Source organism: Netta rufina (assembly GCF_964035555.1).
Source record: "Netta rufina genome assembly, chromosome: 3".
Taxonomy (NCBI): Eukaryota; Metazoa; Chordata; class Aves; order Anseriformes; family Anatidae; genus Netta; species Netta rufina.
The window spans coordinates 6,470,996-6,487,054 of NC_140125.1; the positions used below are offsets into that span (position 1 = coordinate 6,470,996).

At 34.1% G+C, this 16,059-nt stretch overlaps 1 protein-coding gene across 7 annotated transcripts in view; it reads right to left on the reverse strand.

Moving 5' to 3' along the window:
• The window catches only part of USP34 (ubiquitin specific peptidase 34), a 129,450-nt gene that overhangs the window by 57,147 nt on the left and 56,244 nt on the right, over nucleotides 1-16,059 (reverse strand). For all 7 annotated transcript variants that reach the window (XR_014618336.1, XM_084285094.1, XM_084285095.1 and 4 more), the window contains exons 15-30: nucleotides 15,436-16,052; nucleotides 14,636-14,850; nucleotides 12,741-12,856; nucleotides 12,528-12,655; nucleotides 11,540-11,629; nucleotides 10,606-10,701; nucleotides 9,790-9,872; nucleotides 9,296-9,450; nucleotides 8,333-8,446; nucleotides 7,355-7,454; nucleotides 7,051-7,210; nucleotides 6,443-6,569; nucleotides 6,199-6,346; nucleotides 2,974-3,074; nucleotides 1,318-1,527; nucleotides 549-674 (exon numbers count right to left, since the gene is read on the reverse strand). Coding sequence is in view for 6 of the 7 variants with exons in the window: in XM_084285094.1 (XP_084141220.1) it covers nucleotides 549-674; nucleotides 1,318-1,527; nucleotides 2,974-3,074; nucleotides 6,199-6,346; nucleotides 6,443-6,569; nucleotides 7,051-7,210; nucleotides 7,355-7,454; nucleotides 8,333-8,446; nucleotides 9,296-9,450; nucleotides 9,790-9,872; nucleotides 10,606-10,701; nucleotides 11,540-11,629; nucleotides 12,528-12,655; nucleotides 12,741-12,856; nucleotides 14,636-14,850; nucleotides 15,436-16,052 (2,586 nt within the window). In the remaining variant the exon portion in view is untranslated. The remainder of the gene's footprint in view (nucleotides 1-548; nucleotides 675-1,317; nucleotides 1,528-2,973; nucleotides 3,075-6,198; nucleotides 6,347-6,442; nucleotides 6,570-7,050; nucleotides 7,211-7,354; nucleotides 7,455-8,332; nucleotides 8,447-9,295; nucleotides 9,451-9,789; nucleotides 9,873-10,605; nucleotides 10,702-11,539; nucleotides 11,630-12,527; nucleotides 12,656-12,740; nucleotides 12,857-14,635; nucleotides 14,851-15,435; nucleotides 16,053-16,059) is intronic.

Genomic DNA, 16,059 nt, shown 5'->3' on the forward strand with positions numbered 1-16,059 from the left:
GATGAATTATAATTTCCAGCAAAATTTCAGTGCATCTATTAAGAAACATAATACCTAAGAACAATATGTTATTTCATGAACTTTAAAACAGGCAAACTTTCCTTCTGTTGGGCAAGAAAACAAGTAAGTGGCCATGTTTTGAACTTGTAGAAAGACCACACAAAAAGGATTGCTATCATAACACCCATGATGTTAAAGTGAAACAGTACATTTTAAATATTTTATACACACCAGGCAGCAGATGAAGAACATACTGTTTTCAGTCAAACCAGAAGATTGTGATAACTAGCATTCACTATTCATTTAAGTTCTTTTTTTTTTTTTTTTTTTAAGAAATCATAAAAACAAACTTTGTGAACTAAAATGATATCTGTTTAATTTAATTTTGAAAGAATCATTAAGTTTGCTTATTAGGTTTATTTGTGTCTAAATATATTAACATACTTTTAAACATTCTTCTTCTTTGACGAAAATTCAACTAAAACACTAAACACTAAAATATCCATGTATAATAAAGATAAAAATATAAAACAAGCAATCTGTTTTACCTGCTCATCTGAAATATTTTGGAATGCCTGTAACATATTAGGGCATGTTGGTAGAAGCATTAACAGTTCCCAAACACGTCTGGATAAGTTTTCTGCATGGAGATGGAGTTCTTCACATCTTGCACTCTGACAAATCATAAAATAACTATGCTTACTGTGAATTTCTTAGTGAAAATAACCTAGCTAAGATTTAAAGTCCAAAAATTTATTTATTCTTAATTGAGAAGTTATCTAATGTAAATCCATCAACAGACCACGAAGTCTCACTCAACCAGGAAGAAACTGAGTTGCATTATCTTTATATAGCCTATAACATGTTATGAAATTTTTTGAGTGTAAGTAAAACTTAAAAATAATCTACCAGTTAAAATATACTAATGGTTGTTTGATTTCACACAAGCTAATGATGGCATATAAGAGATATTTGAGTTTTGATAATTTGAGTTTTTGCAATAAAACTTTTACTAACCTTTCAAGCCAATTCGCATTATTAGTCACCATAATTAAATACTCAGTATTCTTTTGTGAAAATTATTTCATTAGAGTTTCTACAATATTTAGGATACACTGAAAGATATCATAACAACATTATGAAAATCTGAAAGATCATGGTAATGACTTACCATAACACACATGAAAATGAATACACATATAAATACAACACATATATCTGGCAACTGCATACACAAGACAAGAAATAAGCTAGATAGGAAAAATAAATTAAGTAAGACTTAAATGTAATTATTCTAATGAAGTTACTCTAAATTACCTCACTATCCTCCATAGCTACTTCTCCAGAAGGAGGTTTAAAAGAGGCAAGCATCTCTAACAAATCAAAAAGGGTGGTAAGATGAGGTTCTTGCAATAGTAAAAGCATTGGAATGTTGTCCTTTTGAGGAGGAGGTAGGCAAGATGCTGGAAGCTGAACGCCTTCACCTTTACGTTCTCTCCTTGGTGCTCCCAAGGATACAAACACCATCTAGAAACAGAGAGAAACAGTGAGGAAGAGAGAGGCAGCTTTAAAAATGCATATGCTAAAGTCACAGAATGTTTTCAGCAGCATCTAAATTAAGACCTTAATGGTAATGATCAAGATAAATCAATACCTGTGTTGTCAAATTTTTACTGAGCATCATTTTGAGCAACTGCCATAACTAAAGCTTGGTTTTGCTTTCACTTAAGACATTTAGGATATAGTTGCATATGCTGCCGGCTTTGGCTATAGTAGATACTGCTGTTTCTTTTTCCCCCATCCATCCCTTATTTTGCTACTCAGGCTGGCAAGCCTCTAGTACCAGTCTGACTTCTCAGTAAACTAATAAAATAGCACAAAAGCTAATCCAGAAGAAAAATAAGATAAATTGTCTAAAAGGACCAGAAGTATGCTAGAGCGTATAACAGCACAAATATCAGCATAGTTGGAAAAGCTGAGATTTGTTATGCTGGCATAACTACATAGTAGAAAGCAACTCTCAGATGAAATGTTTATGCTGACTAGTTACCACCTCCGTGCCCAGCCATGCAAATGGAATGTTACTGTTTTGTCAAGTTCTGCAAGGATAAGAATTCATCTGACTGTGACATAGTTCGATTCTGTAAAGTGACCTTTGTTAACACTGAAAAAGTATTTTAAAGTCTGTTTTCAGTTTTGTATCAACCCGATTTATTTAGCAAAGTGAAAAAACAAAGATGTAGTCCAACAGATCACCCAATTTGGAACATCAACAGTTAAAACAGATTAACTGCTACAAATGCTAACAGCCAACAATGGCACATGTAAGCGTATCAGTCAGCAATAATCCTTCTGCGGCATAAGTTTAGTTTTCCTTCATACAGAAAGAAGGTATGTGATGATCTGCTGGCATCTGTTAGAGTCCCACCTCCCTAAAGCAGTCACAATGTCATTCATACATCAAACTAGGCTTGACAAATCAAACTAGGCTTTTCCAAACTGTAGTCTTCAGTAAACTTCAATAAAAATAAAGAATTACAAATAAGCATTATAACATGCTTCAGATTTAACCCATGGAAAAAGAGAGCTAGTCACTGCTACTGTGGAATGAACTCATCTTCAACAGTTCAGACAATAAGTGGATACTTAATGCTGTTTTCACTGGTCCTTCATTCTCCTTGATGAATGAAAAAAAAAAGAAATTTTCCTTTTACTCCTTGAGTCTTCAGACCAGTTACCATAACCAGAATCAGGCTTTTAAAATTATTAACCATTTTAAAGACTGACAACAGCAGAAAGCACAGGTAGTACTACTTTGAGCTTACAGGAGGCACATCTTGGATAGTAAGAAACAACCAGACGCAGAAAACTGTAGGATGCTCCCAAAGAAAAATGTGTCCTCTACCATCACCACACACAGCAGCAGCATAAAAAAGGTAACATATCAAGCAACTTTTGTTGGTGACTATGTACCTGCATATCCTTGAAACCCAATTCGTGAAGGGTTTTTTCATCATAATCAGTTGTCAGTTCATGCCCAGATGAAATCATTCTCACAGGTCCCATAAGGCCACCTACAATTTAAAAAAAAAAAAAGTTTCATTTTCTAATGAAAGTGTTGTTAAGACTCATTTTTAATAGTACATCCTTCAGCAGCAATTAAAACCAGACAAAAACTCAATGCAATTTCCTTACGAAAACTGCTTATTACATTAAACTAAATTTCCTTGCATGTATTTAAAAATAGCATTTTCAGTAAGAGTTCACCCAATCTCGCAGACAGAAGTGTCTACAATACAGGTTAAAACATGACTTCCATGTTTTGTACTAAGTTATACTATGGCACACAGAAGAATGTGGGAAAATGATTGTGACCATCAACAAAATTGCTTTGTAACACACACCTGTGATAAAGACAGCAAAAGCAAAGGCAAAATAAATAATCTTACTCAAATGTAAGTTGGAACTGAAGATCTTGCATACTACAGAAAGTAGAAACTCAGAATACCCTTCACAGAATTCTCAACACTGAACAAATCTGAACAATTAAAAGATCAAGAATTTAATTTGGTGCAGACAATCCAGCAAGAAACCTTATTACCACAGATACACATTCATTGTGCATTTTACAATGAATGTATAATCTCAGACTACTTGTATAGTTCTAATCACCAATTACAGTGCACAAAGATATTTGTTGTGGATCAAAATTTGCAGAGCTTTTCCTGCACTGCAAAATTCTAGGCACTGATCCTGCACACCAGTGAAGAGCAGTCCTACCCTGCCACTACACTTCAGCACTGGATTTTCAAAGAGGGTCCTTCAGAAAAGCCTATGTTTTTGATCCTCCTTCAGAGATCCTAGGAAGTACTCAGAGTTGTGCTGCCTGAAAATGCTTCCAAACAGTATGTTATTTGCCTATAGAAACATAGTATTCAAAGACATGGGTTAAAACCAAAAAAAAACCATCAAACTTTATTCTCTCCCTGCCTCAAGAACAAGCAGAGTGTAGCGCATACACAGTCAGCATTCTTCCTCTGGTAGCTGCTGAAAGCACATCACCTGCGATCTGCAGCCACAGCCACTGCTGCTGTGTGCACACAATACATTCAGGTGATGCTTCCCAGAAACAGCAGATACACACACATGTGCTGACTTTTCCATACAACAGCACTGCAGTCAGATGTAAACGCAGCAGCTTTGACTGCCAGACAAATGGAAATCTCAGACAAAAACACGATCCTCAAATCCTGCACCCCAAAATATTTGTGATACGTTCTTGTGAAAACTGCTATTTGGTAGTCTTTCAAAGTTATGTCAGTGAACAATAAAACCATCAATGTTTTAGATGGAGTTGGGCATAAAATTTTATCTCTCACTGTTCTCATTGTCCCCAGCAGGCTGCTTTGAAAACTTATCAATGCAGTCAGGCAAAATAATTTCAAACAGCTAAAGGCGAGCAAACACATCATCCATAAAAAGAATACAGAGATCTACCATCTTCTGCACTTCAGCAAACCAGTAACAGGTTTCAGAAGAAAGAATACAGGAAATAACCTGAGTGAGAAACAAAACCAATCTCACATTTCTCACAGCACTGTAAATTTCAAATAAACAAGAGATGTTATAAGAGGTTTGGGGACCTCAAAAGAATTTTGTGGTAGATGAAAACACACCTGAGAAAACAAAAGGTTTAGCTCTATAAGAAAAAGGTGAGAGAAAAATTTGTACTCCTGAGCAAAAAGATTTTAATTCTTACTGAAATTTGATAAATTCTGTTTCGATTTCTACCTACGTTAATGGAATGACAGCCATTTCAAGTTCCTAACCAGGAACTTGTTTGTTTGTTTTTGTCACAGATTGACCACTACTAGTATATTTAAATAGACACGGTTAAGATCACTGAGACAGAAGAGTGTAGCATGTGCCTTACAGAAGATGTCTCTTGTGATGCAGAATGACTGAGGTTTCTAAGTCTAACAGTCAATTTTGTGTATTTTGTGTACCTGTAACTAGGCTGAATTGCAGCTCCTGTAGGGCTGCAATTCTGAATTTGCTGGATTTTGAAATAAAAAATTAAAAGAATCTGGTATCTGGCCATACCTGGTAGAAAACAAGACAAATTTATTTACTAAAACAGCTTCTGAGAAGTGGCTAGAAAGCAGACTTCATCAAGAAGGCAATTAAGATGTCTAGTGTTCAAAGTCTGGTATACTGACACCGTGTCTCATTAAAACATTTTTTTAAGTTGTAAAACTACAAAAAGAAAGTCAGATTAACATTTACACATTTCCTAATGGTCAGTGTTGTTGGAAAGAGATGTGTTAATGGACACAATTTGTTCAGATAATATACCCAGCACACTAACTCTTGCTCATAAGGAGTTAGAAAGAAAACAAGAAAATATTGAGGGAAAAATAATTCAGAGAACAAGAACATTACAAACAGCAATAGCCACTGAGAACGCTACAATATATAGCAACAATATGATTCAGAAAATGTCCTTCTCCTAAAGGATAAACTAAAAAATAAAACTAAAAAAAAATCACTCAGAAACACATAAAGAAAGGGAACAACAACAGGAAGCTTATTCATCACGCTGTAAACAAGCAATGACCATCTCAGGAACAAGATGACTTTCAAAATTGAGAATATAAAAACAGGATGAATGATCAATTTAGCTACAGGATGATCATAAATTAAAAAGTAGTTGCAGGAGTAAGGAAAATACAACACCTGACTGGAATACATATGTGCAGGGTATAAATTAGGACTTTAAATTATTAATTCATATTATGAATCAATTGCATAGACAGAAAAGTGTACGTATAACAAAATATAGAATAAGGTTCTATGTAAAAGGATCTCTAAAATACAGAAAACTACATAATTAAAACAACAATGAAAATAAATCCAATGCAGGAGAAGTAAGTCTATTAGGAGTTGGATCTTGGCCAGATCTAAGGACATTTGGCAGGTCTACATTTTCTCTGCAATTTCAAATAAATTATAGCACTAAAGAAGAAATGCTATTAATTAAGTGAGGATGATGCTAACTGTAACTACAGGTAAAATAAAGCATATAATAATGTTTGATTACTGAGGATATCTGGGGAAGAAAAACTGATGATCTTCTAAGCTGTAAGTGGATGAACACTCATATGGGCAAAAAATACATGCATGAGTACTATAGCTTACCAGGGAAATCCCCTTTGCGGCTGCTTTGGCCAAACTCCTGAAGCTGTGCTTGTTGATTTATCTGCTCCTTCTGCAAATTTTCATACCAATGGGTGACTTCTGCTCGTAGATCTGCCACCTGATCACTGGGATACATTTCTATGGTCATCTGAAATTAAATACGTATTTTGGTTTTTGAAGCACATAATGAACTTACTAGAATTTAACAGCATAGGATGTCATTGTAAAAGGGCTTTTTAACTACCTTGTCAGGAAGTCCTGCTGGCTGACATACAATTCTTAATGGTAGTGACTGTTTGTCACTCAGGGCTTTCAAGTGACTGCTGATACCAGTACCTTCAATCTGCCACTGTCTCAGATGATACGCAAACCTTAAGAAGCAGGTAAAAACATTCACAAAGTATTTTTGTCAAAATCTATTTAACACAAATTGTCAGTAAACAATTACAGGAAAAGCAAAACTTGGCCCCTTATTCTCTGTTGTTTTTTTTTTGTTTGTTTTTTGTTTTCAAAGTAAGAAGAGATTATTGGTATTCTCATTTTTTAAAATAAAAATAGATTTGAACAAATGTGAAAAAAATATTTCTTTTGTGACGGATGCAGAAATGTGAACCATAACCATACAACTTTATACTTCATACAACATTATACTTTATATGGCCAGCTTTTGTAACTGTTTAAACCTCATAGATTATCTTTCAAAAATACCCACTGCTGTCCTTACTTTACACAAAGAAAAGTGAAGAAACTATTATTTATATTAGTAATTTTGTAACTCGTAATTCATTCATCATTACTATAAGAGAAATTGAAAGAAATTCTGCATCCAAATATACCGAAGAAGCTATTTACCTTCTCCTAAAAGCTTCCAGGTGTGTCTTTAGCATTAAGAGTCCTCTTTCAATAATTGTCAGACTTGAGTGAGAATCTTGCTCAAGATTACTAGAAGCTATCATCAGACTCTCCATACACTTGCTAATAAACTCCTGTTCTTTTTCAAGACCAGTTTTACCTGTAATATCAATGTTAAAGTAAATTATATAAGCGCAAAATTAAGACTACACATTTTAATATTAAGAATAAAAGGAGGATAATGTTAGATATTCTTTAGAACATATTACACAGAAAAAAAATAAAATAAAATGAAAATTCCTACCATTGATATAGTAAGAGTTGATATACTGGATAGCTGCTCGACTGACATCACCGGACTGTGCTCTTAAAGCAATACCCCAGAACTGGTCCATGCCACACAACTGTTATGACAAAAGGAAAACAAACAAACAGAACATTGCCTTACTATTTTACTGGGAGTAAAGCCTTTCTGACCTGAGAGCTTTTATTTTCCTCTTCATCCAAATCCTAAAAGTATCTCCTCTGCTCAGGTTCTCGTCAATGCAAACACCAATTATTGTAAAATCCTACCACTGACAGAAATATGTTCATACTTTGAAGTGTTAGGACAATTGGTTAAAATTCAAGAGTGAGATTTAATTTTTGACAAAGAGGAATGATTTTAAATGAAGCCTTAAAATGACAACTGTTATCAGTATTCATTGTAAGAACAGAAACCTTTAATCAATCGTTGCCTCAAATCAATTCACAGGAAAATATCCTACTTATCACTTTATTTCTATGACAGTTTCCCAGTAAAAACAAACTACAGAAAAAAAATTCTAAAGCGCAACATATGTAAACTGAGGTACATTTTAAAACTAATTTGTAGTCAGAATGAAATACACCTAATTCTACATAAAGAATTTCATGTAGTCTGAATCTTATTATTTACGGAAGTAAATGTTATAAGCCTATTCTTTAAACATAACAGCTAACACAGTTCAGTTATGCAAAGAGTATGATAAACTACACAAAGAAGCACAGGCAACAGGTATCACTTTCTTCATGGTTTCCTCTGCCTCTAGAGACAAAAGACATCCAAAGTCATGAGGAAAGGTCGAGATTCGCAGGCCTCTTCCATTTTACTATCCCACATTTGAAACTTTCGAGATAGATAGCTCTCTTTTTGAGAGATTTTCAAATCAGTATGTTCTCAAGGTAAATACAGTTGCAGGTAAGTAATTTAATTTTCCCTTTCCCTTAAAAAGAAGAACTTGAGCACACAGTGTAGGCTTACCTCTGAGTTTGAGCCACCATCATATGCACTAGTTGCCAGCCGAGCCAAATTGCACAGATGTTGGAAGAGGTTGAGGCCAGTCATACTAATAGTTTCAGGTTTTAGCTGTGGCATCTAAATAAAATATAATTTAGTATCAAAAATAATAAAATTCAGTGGTGGAATAGGTAGAAATTACAAATTTCAAATAGAGAGAAATTACAAATAAAATTTGTTCTTGCAAAATATTACTGAATTGTATACACAATATAAATAATCTACTATAATCAGCTTCAACAATCCCCTTTCCTCTACCACTGATTTGGACTGTAATGATACAGAAGGAATAAAAATTAGTATTGTAACATTAGTTGTCTAACTTAAAACAGCAAGAGAATGTGCTGGCACATATGAAACTTCAGTTCAACAGCTTCATACATTTACAAAAAGTAGACAAACTGTGTAATACTGAAAAAGAACTAGAATGCTTAATTTACTGAATAACATTATCTATACTATACTATAGTCTATTGAAATGAATGGGACCCCTTGTAAAAAGCTCTACTGTGGCACATTCATATTTTCAGTGGATACATGGATGAGATTTAAATGGTACTCCCAAAGTGAGGTCTTTTTTTTCCTTTTTCTCTCTTTTTATTTTGGCAGGTAATTGTGTATCACTTGGGAAAATATAGTTTTGGTTGGCTTTTTTAATTGAAATGAAGTGCTACATAGCTTCAGATACAACACACAGGCTATATGCACAGAAGCACTGGAGTAAACATTCTTGTGAAAAGAATTCATGCCAATCCCTTCCCTTAACCCCTCCACGAAGAAAAAATAAATCATTTACAGAGCAAGTGGGGTCCTCCCAGAGTACTGAAGAGATACACTTCATAGAAATAATTTTAAATATTTTAAACTATGCTGGTATGTAAAGAAACTCATTAGAATTACTAAGGTTGTGATTTACTATCTACATACCTTTTCCAAGAAAAGATGCTTGTAAGTCTCCATACCCATAGCATGCTGATCTTTACTTCGTACTTGATTCAAGAACCAGTGTAGTGCATCATCATAACATTCAGAATCTTCTACTAAGCAGTGCCACAATATGTCCACTTGTTCTAAACTCAACCCTAAAGTTAGGGAAGCATTTTTAGCTATTTCAGTATATCATCAAATACATGGCAATATTCTACAAAACCCAAGAATGCACACAGAGAAATTAGAAAAGGTTTTGTCAGGACAAGAAGTTTTCAGAAGCAGCAGAAGAAAAATGCATCATCTGCCAATGAGAAATCATAGACTTTTCCCTTTTCAGAGCTGACAATCAGTGAGTTTTTGGTTGGTAGAGATGTCCGTTAAAATTGTGTATTTTAAAAATGACATATTTAATTAAAATATCACTGATTATTAAGAAGTATGCAAGTTTTACTGTGAGGTGCTTCTCTGGTAAGTTAACCTAAAATACTTACTGAAATGATCTGGTGATCCTAGAGTTGAAAACACGCATGTCAGGAATTGAAGACGAACCTGAACTTCTGCACTGTGACTGTATCTAAAATTTAAATTTGTATAAAAAAGAAAAGTTATTTAACTTAGCAATATTTAATTTCTGTTCTTTCATTAATGCATATGCCCCTCAACAGTGTAATTTTTTCATATAAACTTTTCTATGAACATCCAGTCCAGTATATGGCCTAGACTCCAGTTATATACATTAAAGAACCACATCAAAAAAGTGAAATGAGAGAACAGTCATTAGTAGATCAGGTGAAGAGTTTAAGACTTTTTTTTTTTGTGCGTGTTTTATTTTCATACAGTCAAATGCAGTATTTTGTCCTTAGCACCTTGCAGGAACTGAACTTATTTTTTCCTAATTTCTTTACAAAAATATTTTCACAACCTACATAAAACTATTGACTTTACTTCCATTTATAAGCTTAATGGTTAAAGGAGTAGAACAGTATACTGTCTTGCCTGAATTTAAAGCAGTTCACCCCACTTTCAAACAGTGTTTCTCATTAGAAAATTAGAAAAACAATGTCTAACAAAAATGACACAAGAGTACAAAAGTTACTGTTTTTTTTTGTTGTTGTTTTGTTTTTTAAAGGAAAAGTAAACTAATTAAAATACAACTACATTCATAGACTTTTCTCTCTCTAAGCATGTAATGCCATTACAGAAATTATTTACTTTAAAATTATGCATCAGAAGCACCAGAAGAAAAGCAGAAAAGATATGTTTAAAAACATAAAGTATCAAACAGTCAAAGTCTGTTGTGCACTTACAACGTATGTTTGTGTCGTCCTTCCCTGACTGCCTGGATGTAGTGTACCAAATTATCAAAGAAAAGTTTCATCATGTTAAGTTCCTTTTCTGCCCACCTGTTTCAATTCAGAAAGCAAAAAAGCATTAGGACTTGTTGAAAAATGCCAGAAAAGCCACAGGAATTAGACAGCTATTACAGGAAAATGCACAAAAATAAATCAAATGTTGCATTTTCCATCTACCATAAATTCAAGTTTCAGTACAGCACTCTCTTCTTTATTTACATCCATAAGGCTCCATAACAGAGTTACAAGGTCAGGCACACAACTGACAGAGAACTTTCCCTTTGCAGCCCATGAAAGCTGTTCCTAAAGGCCCTAATTTAGCAAAAACCCACGCCAAAAATCAGAACTGGGTTCTTATTTAAATGCCATGTCAAAATGAACAAGAAGGATTTCTAATAAGCAGTGTAAATTTTCCTAGAAATTCAAGTAGTCCAATTCTCTACAGTTAAATCAACTAGCTAAGTTGGTTGTTCTAGTAAGCAATGCTGTGCTACGTATTTTCACATTTGAAAGGTTTTCTTACAAACCATTTTATTACCTAGCTGCTTTTGATATACAATCAGAACAGAAGCATGCTGATCAAGTTATTGCAACCTTTTACAATACACTATTCCTGGATGTCTAGTACTGTCTGACAAGTCTTTGACAGGGTTTGGGGGGAAAGAGTTAAAAAAAAATTAGTCTTCACTTCAGTTACGACAGCAGAGCTTATAAGGATTAAAAGTAGGCCTGAGTGATTAGGCAAATTCATACAACTAGGCCAGATAACAGACATGATAATCTTAGGTCATTGTTAATTTGGATCACAGTAGAAGAGCAAGGCTCAAAGCAGTCCTCCAAATGTCATCACCTCTGTTGGTTTAGTGTGTTTGTGGGGGGGTATACTTACATCGTTATCCAATGCGTATCATAACTGCTCCCAAACTGTTGAAACGTACCAAATAACTTTGGAAGAAGACGAAGTGAAACTACTACTGATCTAAAGGAAAAAAGAAAGAATCACTAAAATGCAACCATTAGAAAATGAAAACAGTTTTAAAATTACTTTGGGAAGCTCCTGGTCAATGAGCAGATATGCTAACTGAAAGCACTGGAATACATCTGGGTGAAGTTTAATCAGTTTTCTGAAATTGAACTACATATATATCAAAATATTTACATATCATACCTCTCACAAAGAGCTGTTAGACAAGTATCAAAATAAAACAGTATACATTTCATTTATTTAAAGTGAAAGTATTTAAATTATATACGTATACATTCTTATTTTTGATGTTCATGATCTTTTGAAATTTCACCAAAATGGGTACTTTTTTTTTTTCTGCAAACAGATGAGACAGCAGAAATCAATCTCAAACTGTCAAAACAGACTCAATATTGCCATTTTCCAACTGTACAATCTCACAGTTTTGGCTGGTATTAAAAGTTATCTAAAGTCAGGGTACATCTTCATCCTCCAGCTGCTCCTTCATAGAAATTAAATCTCACAACAGACTTGGTGGGTAAGAACTTGTCTGTTTCTCAGTCACTTAAAGGTAAAATCTAAATATTCAGCTCAAAATGCTTATGCTAAGGCACTTGACTTTGCACTCAACTGCTTAAGAAAGACGTGAACCCAAGTTTACCAAATGGTGGGAGGGCAGCAAGCTCTGGCAGAAGGGAGAAAAGACAAATGCACAAGATGGGAAATTCAGGATGCTGACAGAAAAGAAAAATGGAACATCAGACACATCCATAGCACTTTTAAAACTGCTTTTATACTTCAACTTTTGTCTGTTTTAAATTGACTTCCTGTAACATTAAGTAACTGGCATATTCAACTTGGATTTCTTATATGTTGAAAAAAGATAAACGTAAAAACAGATAATTTAAGTTACCTGTTGTTTGCTAAATTTTCTAAGCAGCCTTCAATAAATCTCATTCGAATCTGTCTGTCAGTGAACCAGCATACTAAAGAACAGAGCAGCTTCTCTGCTTCATTTATTAACCCTTCAGAGAGATGAATCTACAGCAAGTAGAAAGAAAGGTCATTGAATAGCATATAATTTATTTTCTTTTAAAAAAATATTATTTTCTTGTATTCAACTTACTGCATCTTCATCCTGGACCAGATCCCACAAAAGGGTATTTCCTTTCTTACAGACATTATCCAAATTAATGTCCGTCACCGCATTGCTATTATATTGATGTTTATGAACTGCTGGTCCTGAACAAAATATAAAGACCGTTATTAAATAAATAGAAGATTAAATAATAGAAGCTAATCTGAGTATTATTCCCTCAGTGCATGAAGAACATGCTTTACTTATACATTTGGCTATTTTAAAGTGCATACAATAACATTACAGTTGCAGATTTTTTCTGCATATAATTTCGTTAAAAACCCAAGACAAAACATTATAACCATGCAAGAATTTGACAGGACAGTTCAGGTAATATTTGCATGGTTTTTGGCTAGCTGCAAGTGCAAAAAAAACACTACCTAAGAATTGCAGATGCAGGTGCAATTGCTTTTTCATTTAATTAGATTTAATTCATATAAACATATATGTAGTTATACATAATTCTTAGCACTGTGGACTGAAGGGAGATATCTTTTTAATTACAATGGTTGGAAAGTAAAAAAGCACATTTCAATAAATTCCTCTCATACCGCATGATATTCTATATCTAACCAAAAACCAGGAAAAACAAACGCTATTTTTACATATGATAGAGTATTAAAGCGCATGATTTTAGAAACTCATCATATTTTCATGAACAGGGATATACGTTTTCCTTCTTACATGTGGTCACAGCTGGCACCACTCATTTATCTACTATTTGATACTATTTTCATACTGCAGCAAGGTCAAGTAAAAATTTTAGAATGTGTGCAGAACACTGTAATCATTTGTACATTCAAAACTAGGTGTGTCAAAAGTAATTTGTCTCATGCTCAAACAGTAATTCCAATCTCTCTATACAATATGTATAATATCTATGGAAAAATGATGCTGATTTACAAAATATTTTAAATACAAAGCTTTTTAAATACATCATTCCAAATTTTCAGTGTCAGGCTGAAATTATTATTCAGTTTCAGATAACAAGAAATACTATGCCTGAAGAACAAACACTAAACCACGTTTCAGGAAAATATATAAATAGCAGTGGTTTTACTGTCTGCTGGAAGATAGCAAACATGGTTCTCCTGGACCAGTGAAGAAAAACGTGAAACCCTTCACTAACCATACACCCTGTTATATTTAAAAGGAGGATAAAACAGAAAACAAAGCTGCCAAAGCAGCATATGGAAAGATACCATAATTCTTATGGAGCATTACAATAGCATATTAAATTACACCCTGAAGAAAAGTAGAAGATTTGGCAGTGAAAGATAAAATTGCATAAAATGCCCTTTAAGGCAAGCTCCCTCAGATATCAAGTTGTATTTTAACTCATTTTTCAGAAGTTATCCTTTGCATGGTCCATTATGGTTAATTCATTTAAGATGATAAATGTATGAAATCACAGTAAGATCCACCCACCAGAAGAAAAGTCACATAAGGTTTCAGGGAAAAAAATACCCAGCATTTCTGTAGCACTTTTCTCTTAATTTCAATTAACTGATTTGGAAAAAACAAACAAACAAACAAAAACATTTCTTAGGCTTCTTAGTGCCTTTAATTTGTATTAAAAGCTCCAGTATTTTTTTATTTAAAAAAAAAAAAAAAAAGGTAAACACAGTTACATATAATGTGATACAAAATGAATGCCTTGGAAATTAATTACTTGAAACAGTAAAATCTCAGCAGTTAGTCACTGTGGTTTCTTTGGACAACTACTTTTTCACATACAACTTCACACATGTATGGTTAAATTAATTTGATTATTCAATTTATTATTATTTATTTACTCTTCCATTGAAGAATACTTTAAAATTACATGAAACTGAGTTAGAAGCACAGACAATGTTTTTCTGCTTTCTTTTGATTACTCTTACCTTGAGTAAGATGTTCATGATAGATAGAGGCCAGGTTAGGAAGATGCTGCTGGAGATGGGATGTTAGCTCAGCATGTGAATTAATCTGTACAAGCTCTTCTTCACAGCCAGACTCTTCCCCATCAAAATCTGCCATATTTTTCTCTGATTTTGCACTGACTTGAGAACTACTGCAACTGACATCATCTGCACTTAACATGTCATCAACCATATGTCTGTAAAAGAGGAATATTAGAATAGATAATATCAAAGAAAGCTTTTTTTTTTTTTTACAGTGGACTAATTTGATAAATGAGAGTTAAAGCCTTTACTATAAGACAACTGAAACATTACGATGCAGTCAAGTTATTCAATGCGTAGCTTATACATGTATTTCAATACACAGCTAATATAATCCAAATAAACACACACCTCTGTAAGCTAAAGTCGGGATGAAGCATTTGTCTAAACAACAGACCTTTATATCAATTTGAAAAACAATTATAGCTAAGCCGAAGGTCTCACTATCATGATAACTGTGTTGACTTCTTTAAGCTAAAGAACAGCATTTTACAAAGCAACATTAACACTGTTAAATATTATCATACTGATTCAATCTAAAAACTTAATTTAAAAAAAGAAAGACTTTAATCACATTAACCAAAAAGATAACTGTATAGTTACTTGAGATAACTATCTGTCAAGAAAAATTATCCCAAGTATACCAAAACATCAACACAAATTTCTGATCAAACCAAGTACTTTGCCACCAGTTTTATTTTTGTTATAGGAGGAATGAGGAGACATGTCAAGCTACCTACCCATCATGGTGATGGTGGTGGTGGTGGTGGTGGTGGTGATGCTGTGGACCAATGAATTGCCGACAGTTAAATAATTCATTTCCAATAGTTTCCCCCAGAAAGTCCCCTGTATGAGTTATACAAGAATCTTGAGACCCTTGTGAAATGTGAGCAGTGCTCATTTCCCCTGCCATGTCATGCTCTGCATCCTCAGCATGGGAACAGGCATCTAGCATTCTAATTCGATTATCCACTGGTGTCACAGAGTCAGTATTAAAAACATGGTCCTTTCCTGCCCCATTATTTGCACCGCTCCTCTCTGATGCCCCTTGTGAATCTCCCAGACAAATGCCTGTTTGAGATTCCAGTTTCCTGCTCCGTAGATCTGTGCTCCTACTGCTTTTTTGGGGATTATGACTCCTATCCTCTTCCTCTTCATCCTCCTCTTCTTTGAGGGCTTCAATATCTGCAATGTCTTCAGATTGCACTTCACTGCCAGGACTTCCAGCAGACTGGCTTGCATGACTAGAGTTGGCCTCATTACTGGATCCATCACTGTGGCCACTGCTACTACCAGGACCACTACTGCCATCTTCACCGCTGTTTGCTGTCTCATCAGAGCTTCCTTGCATGGACTCCTGAAAT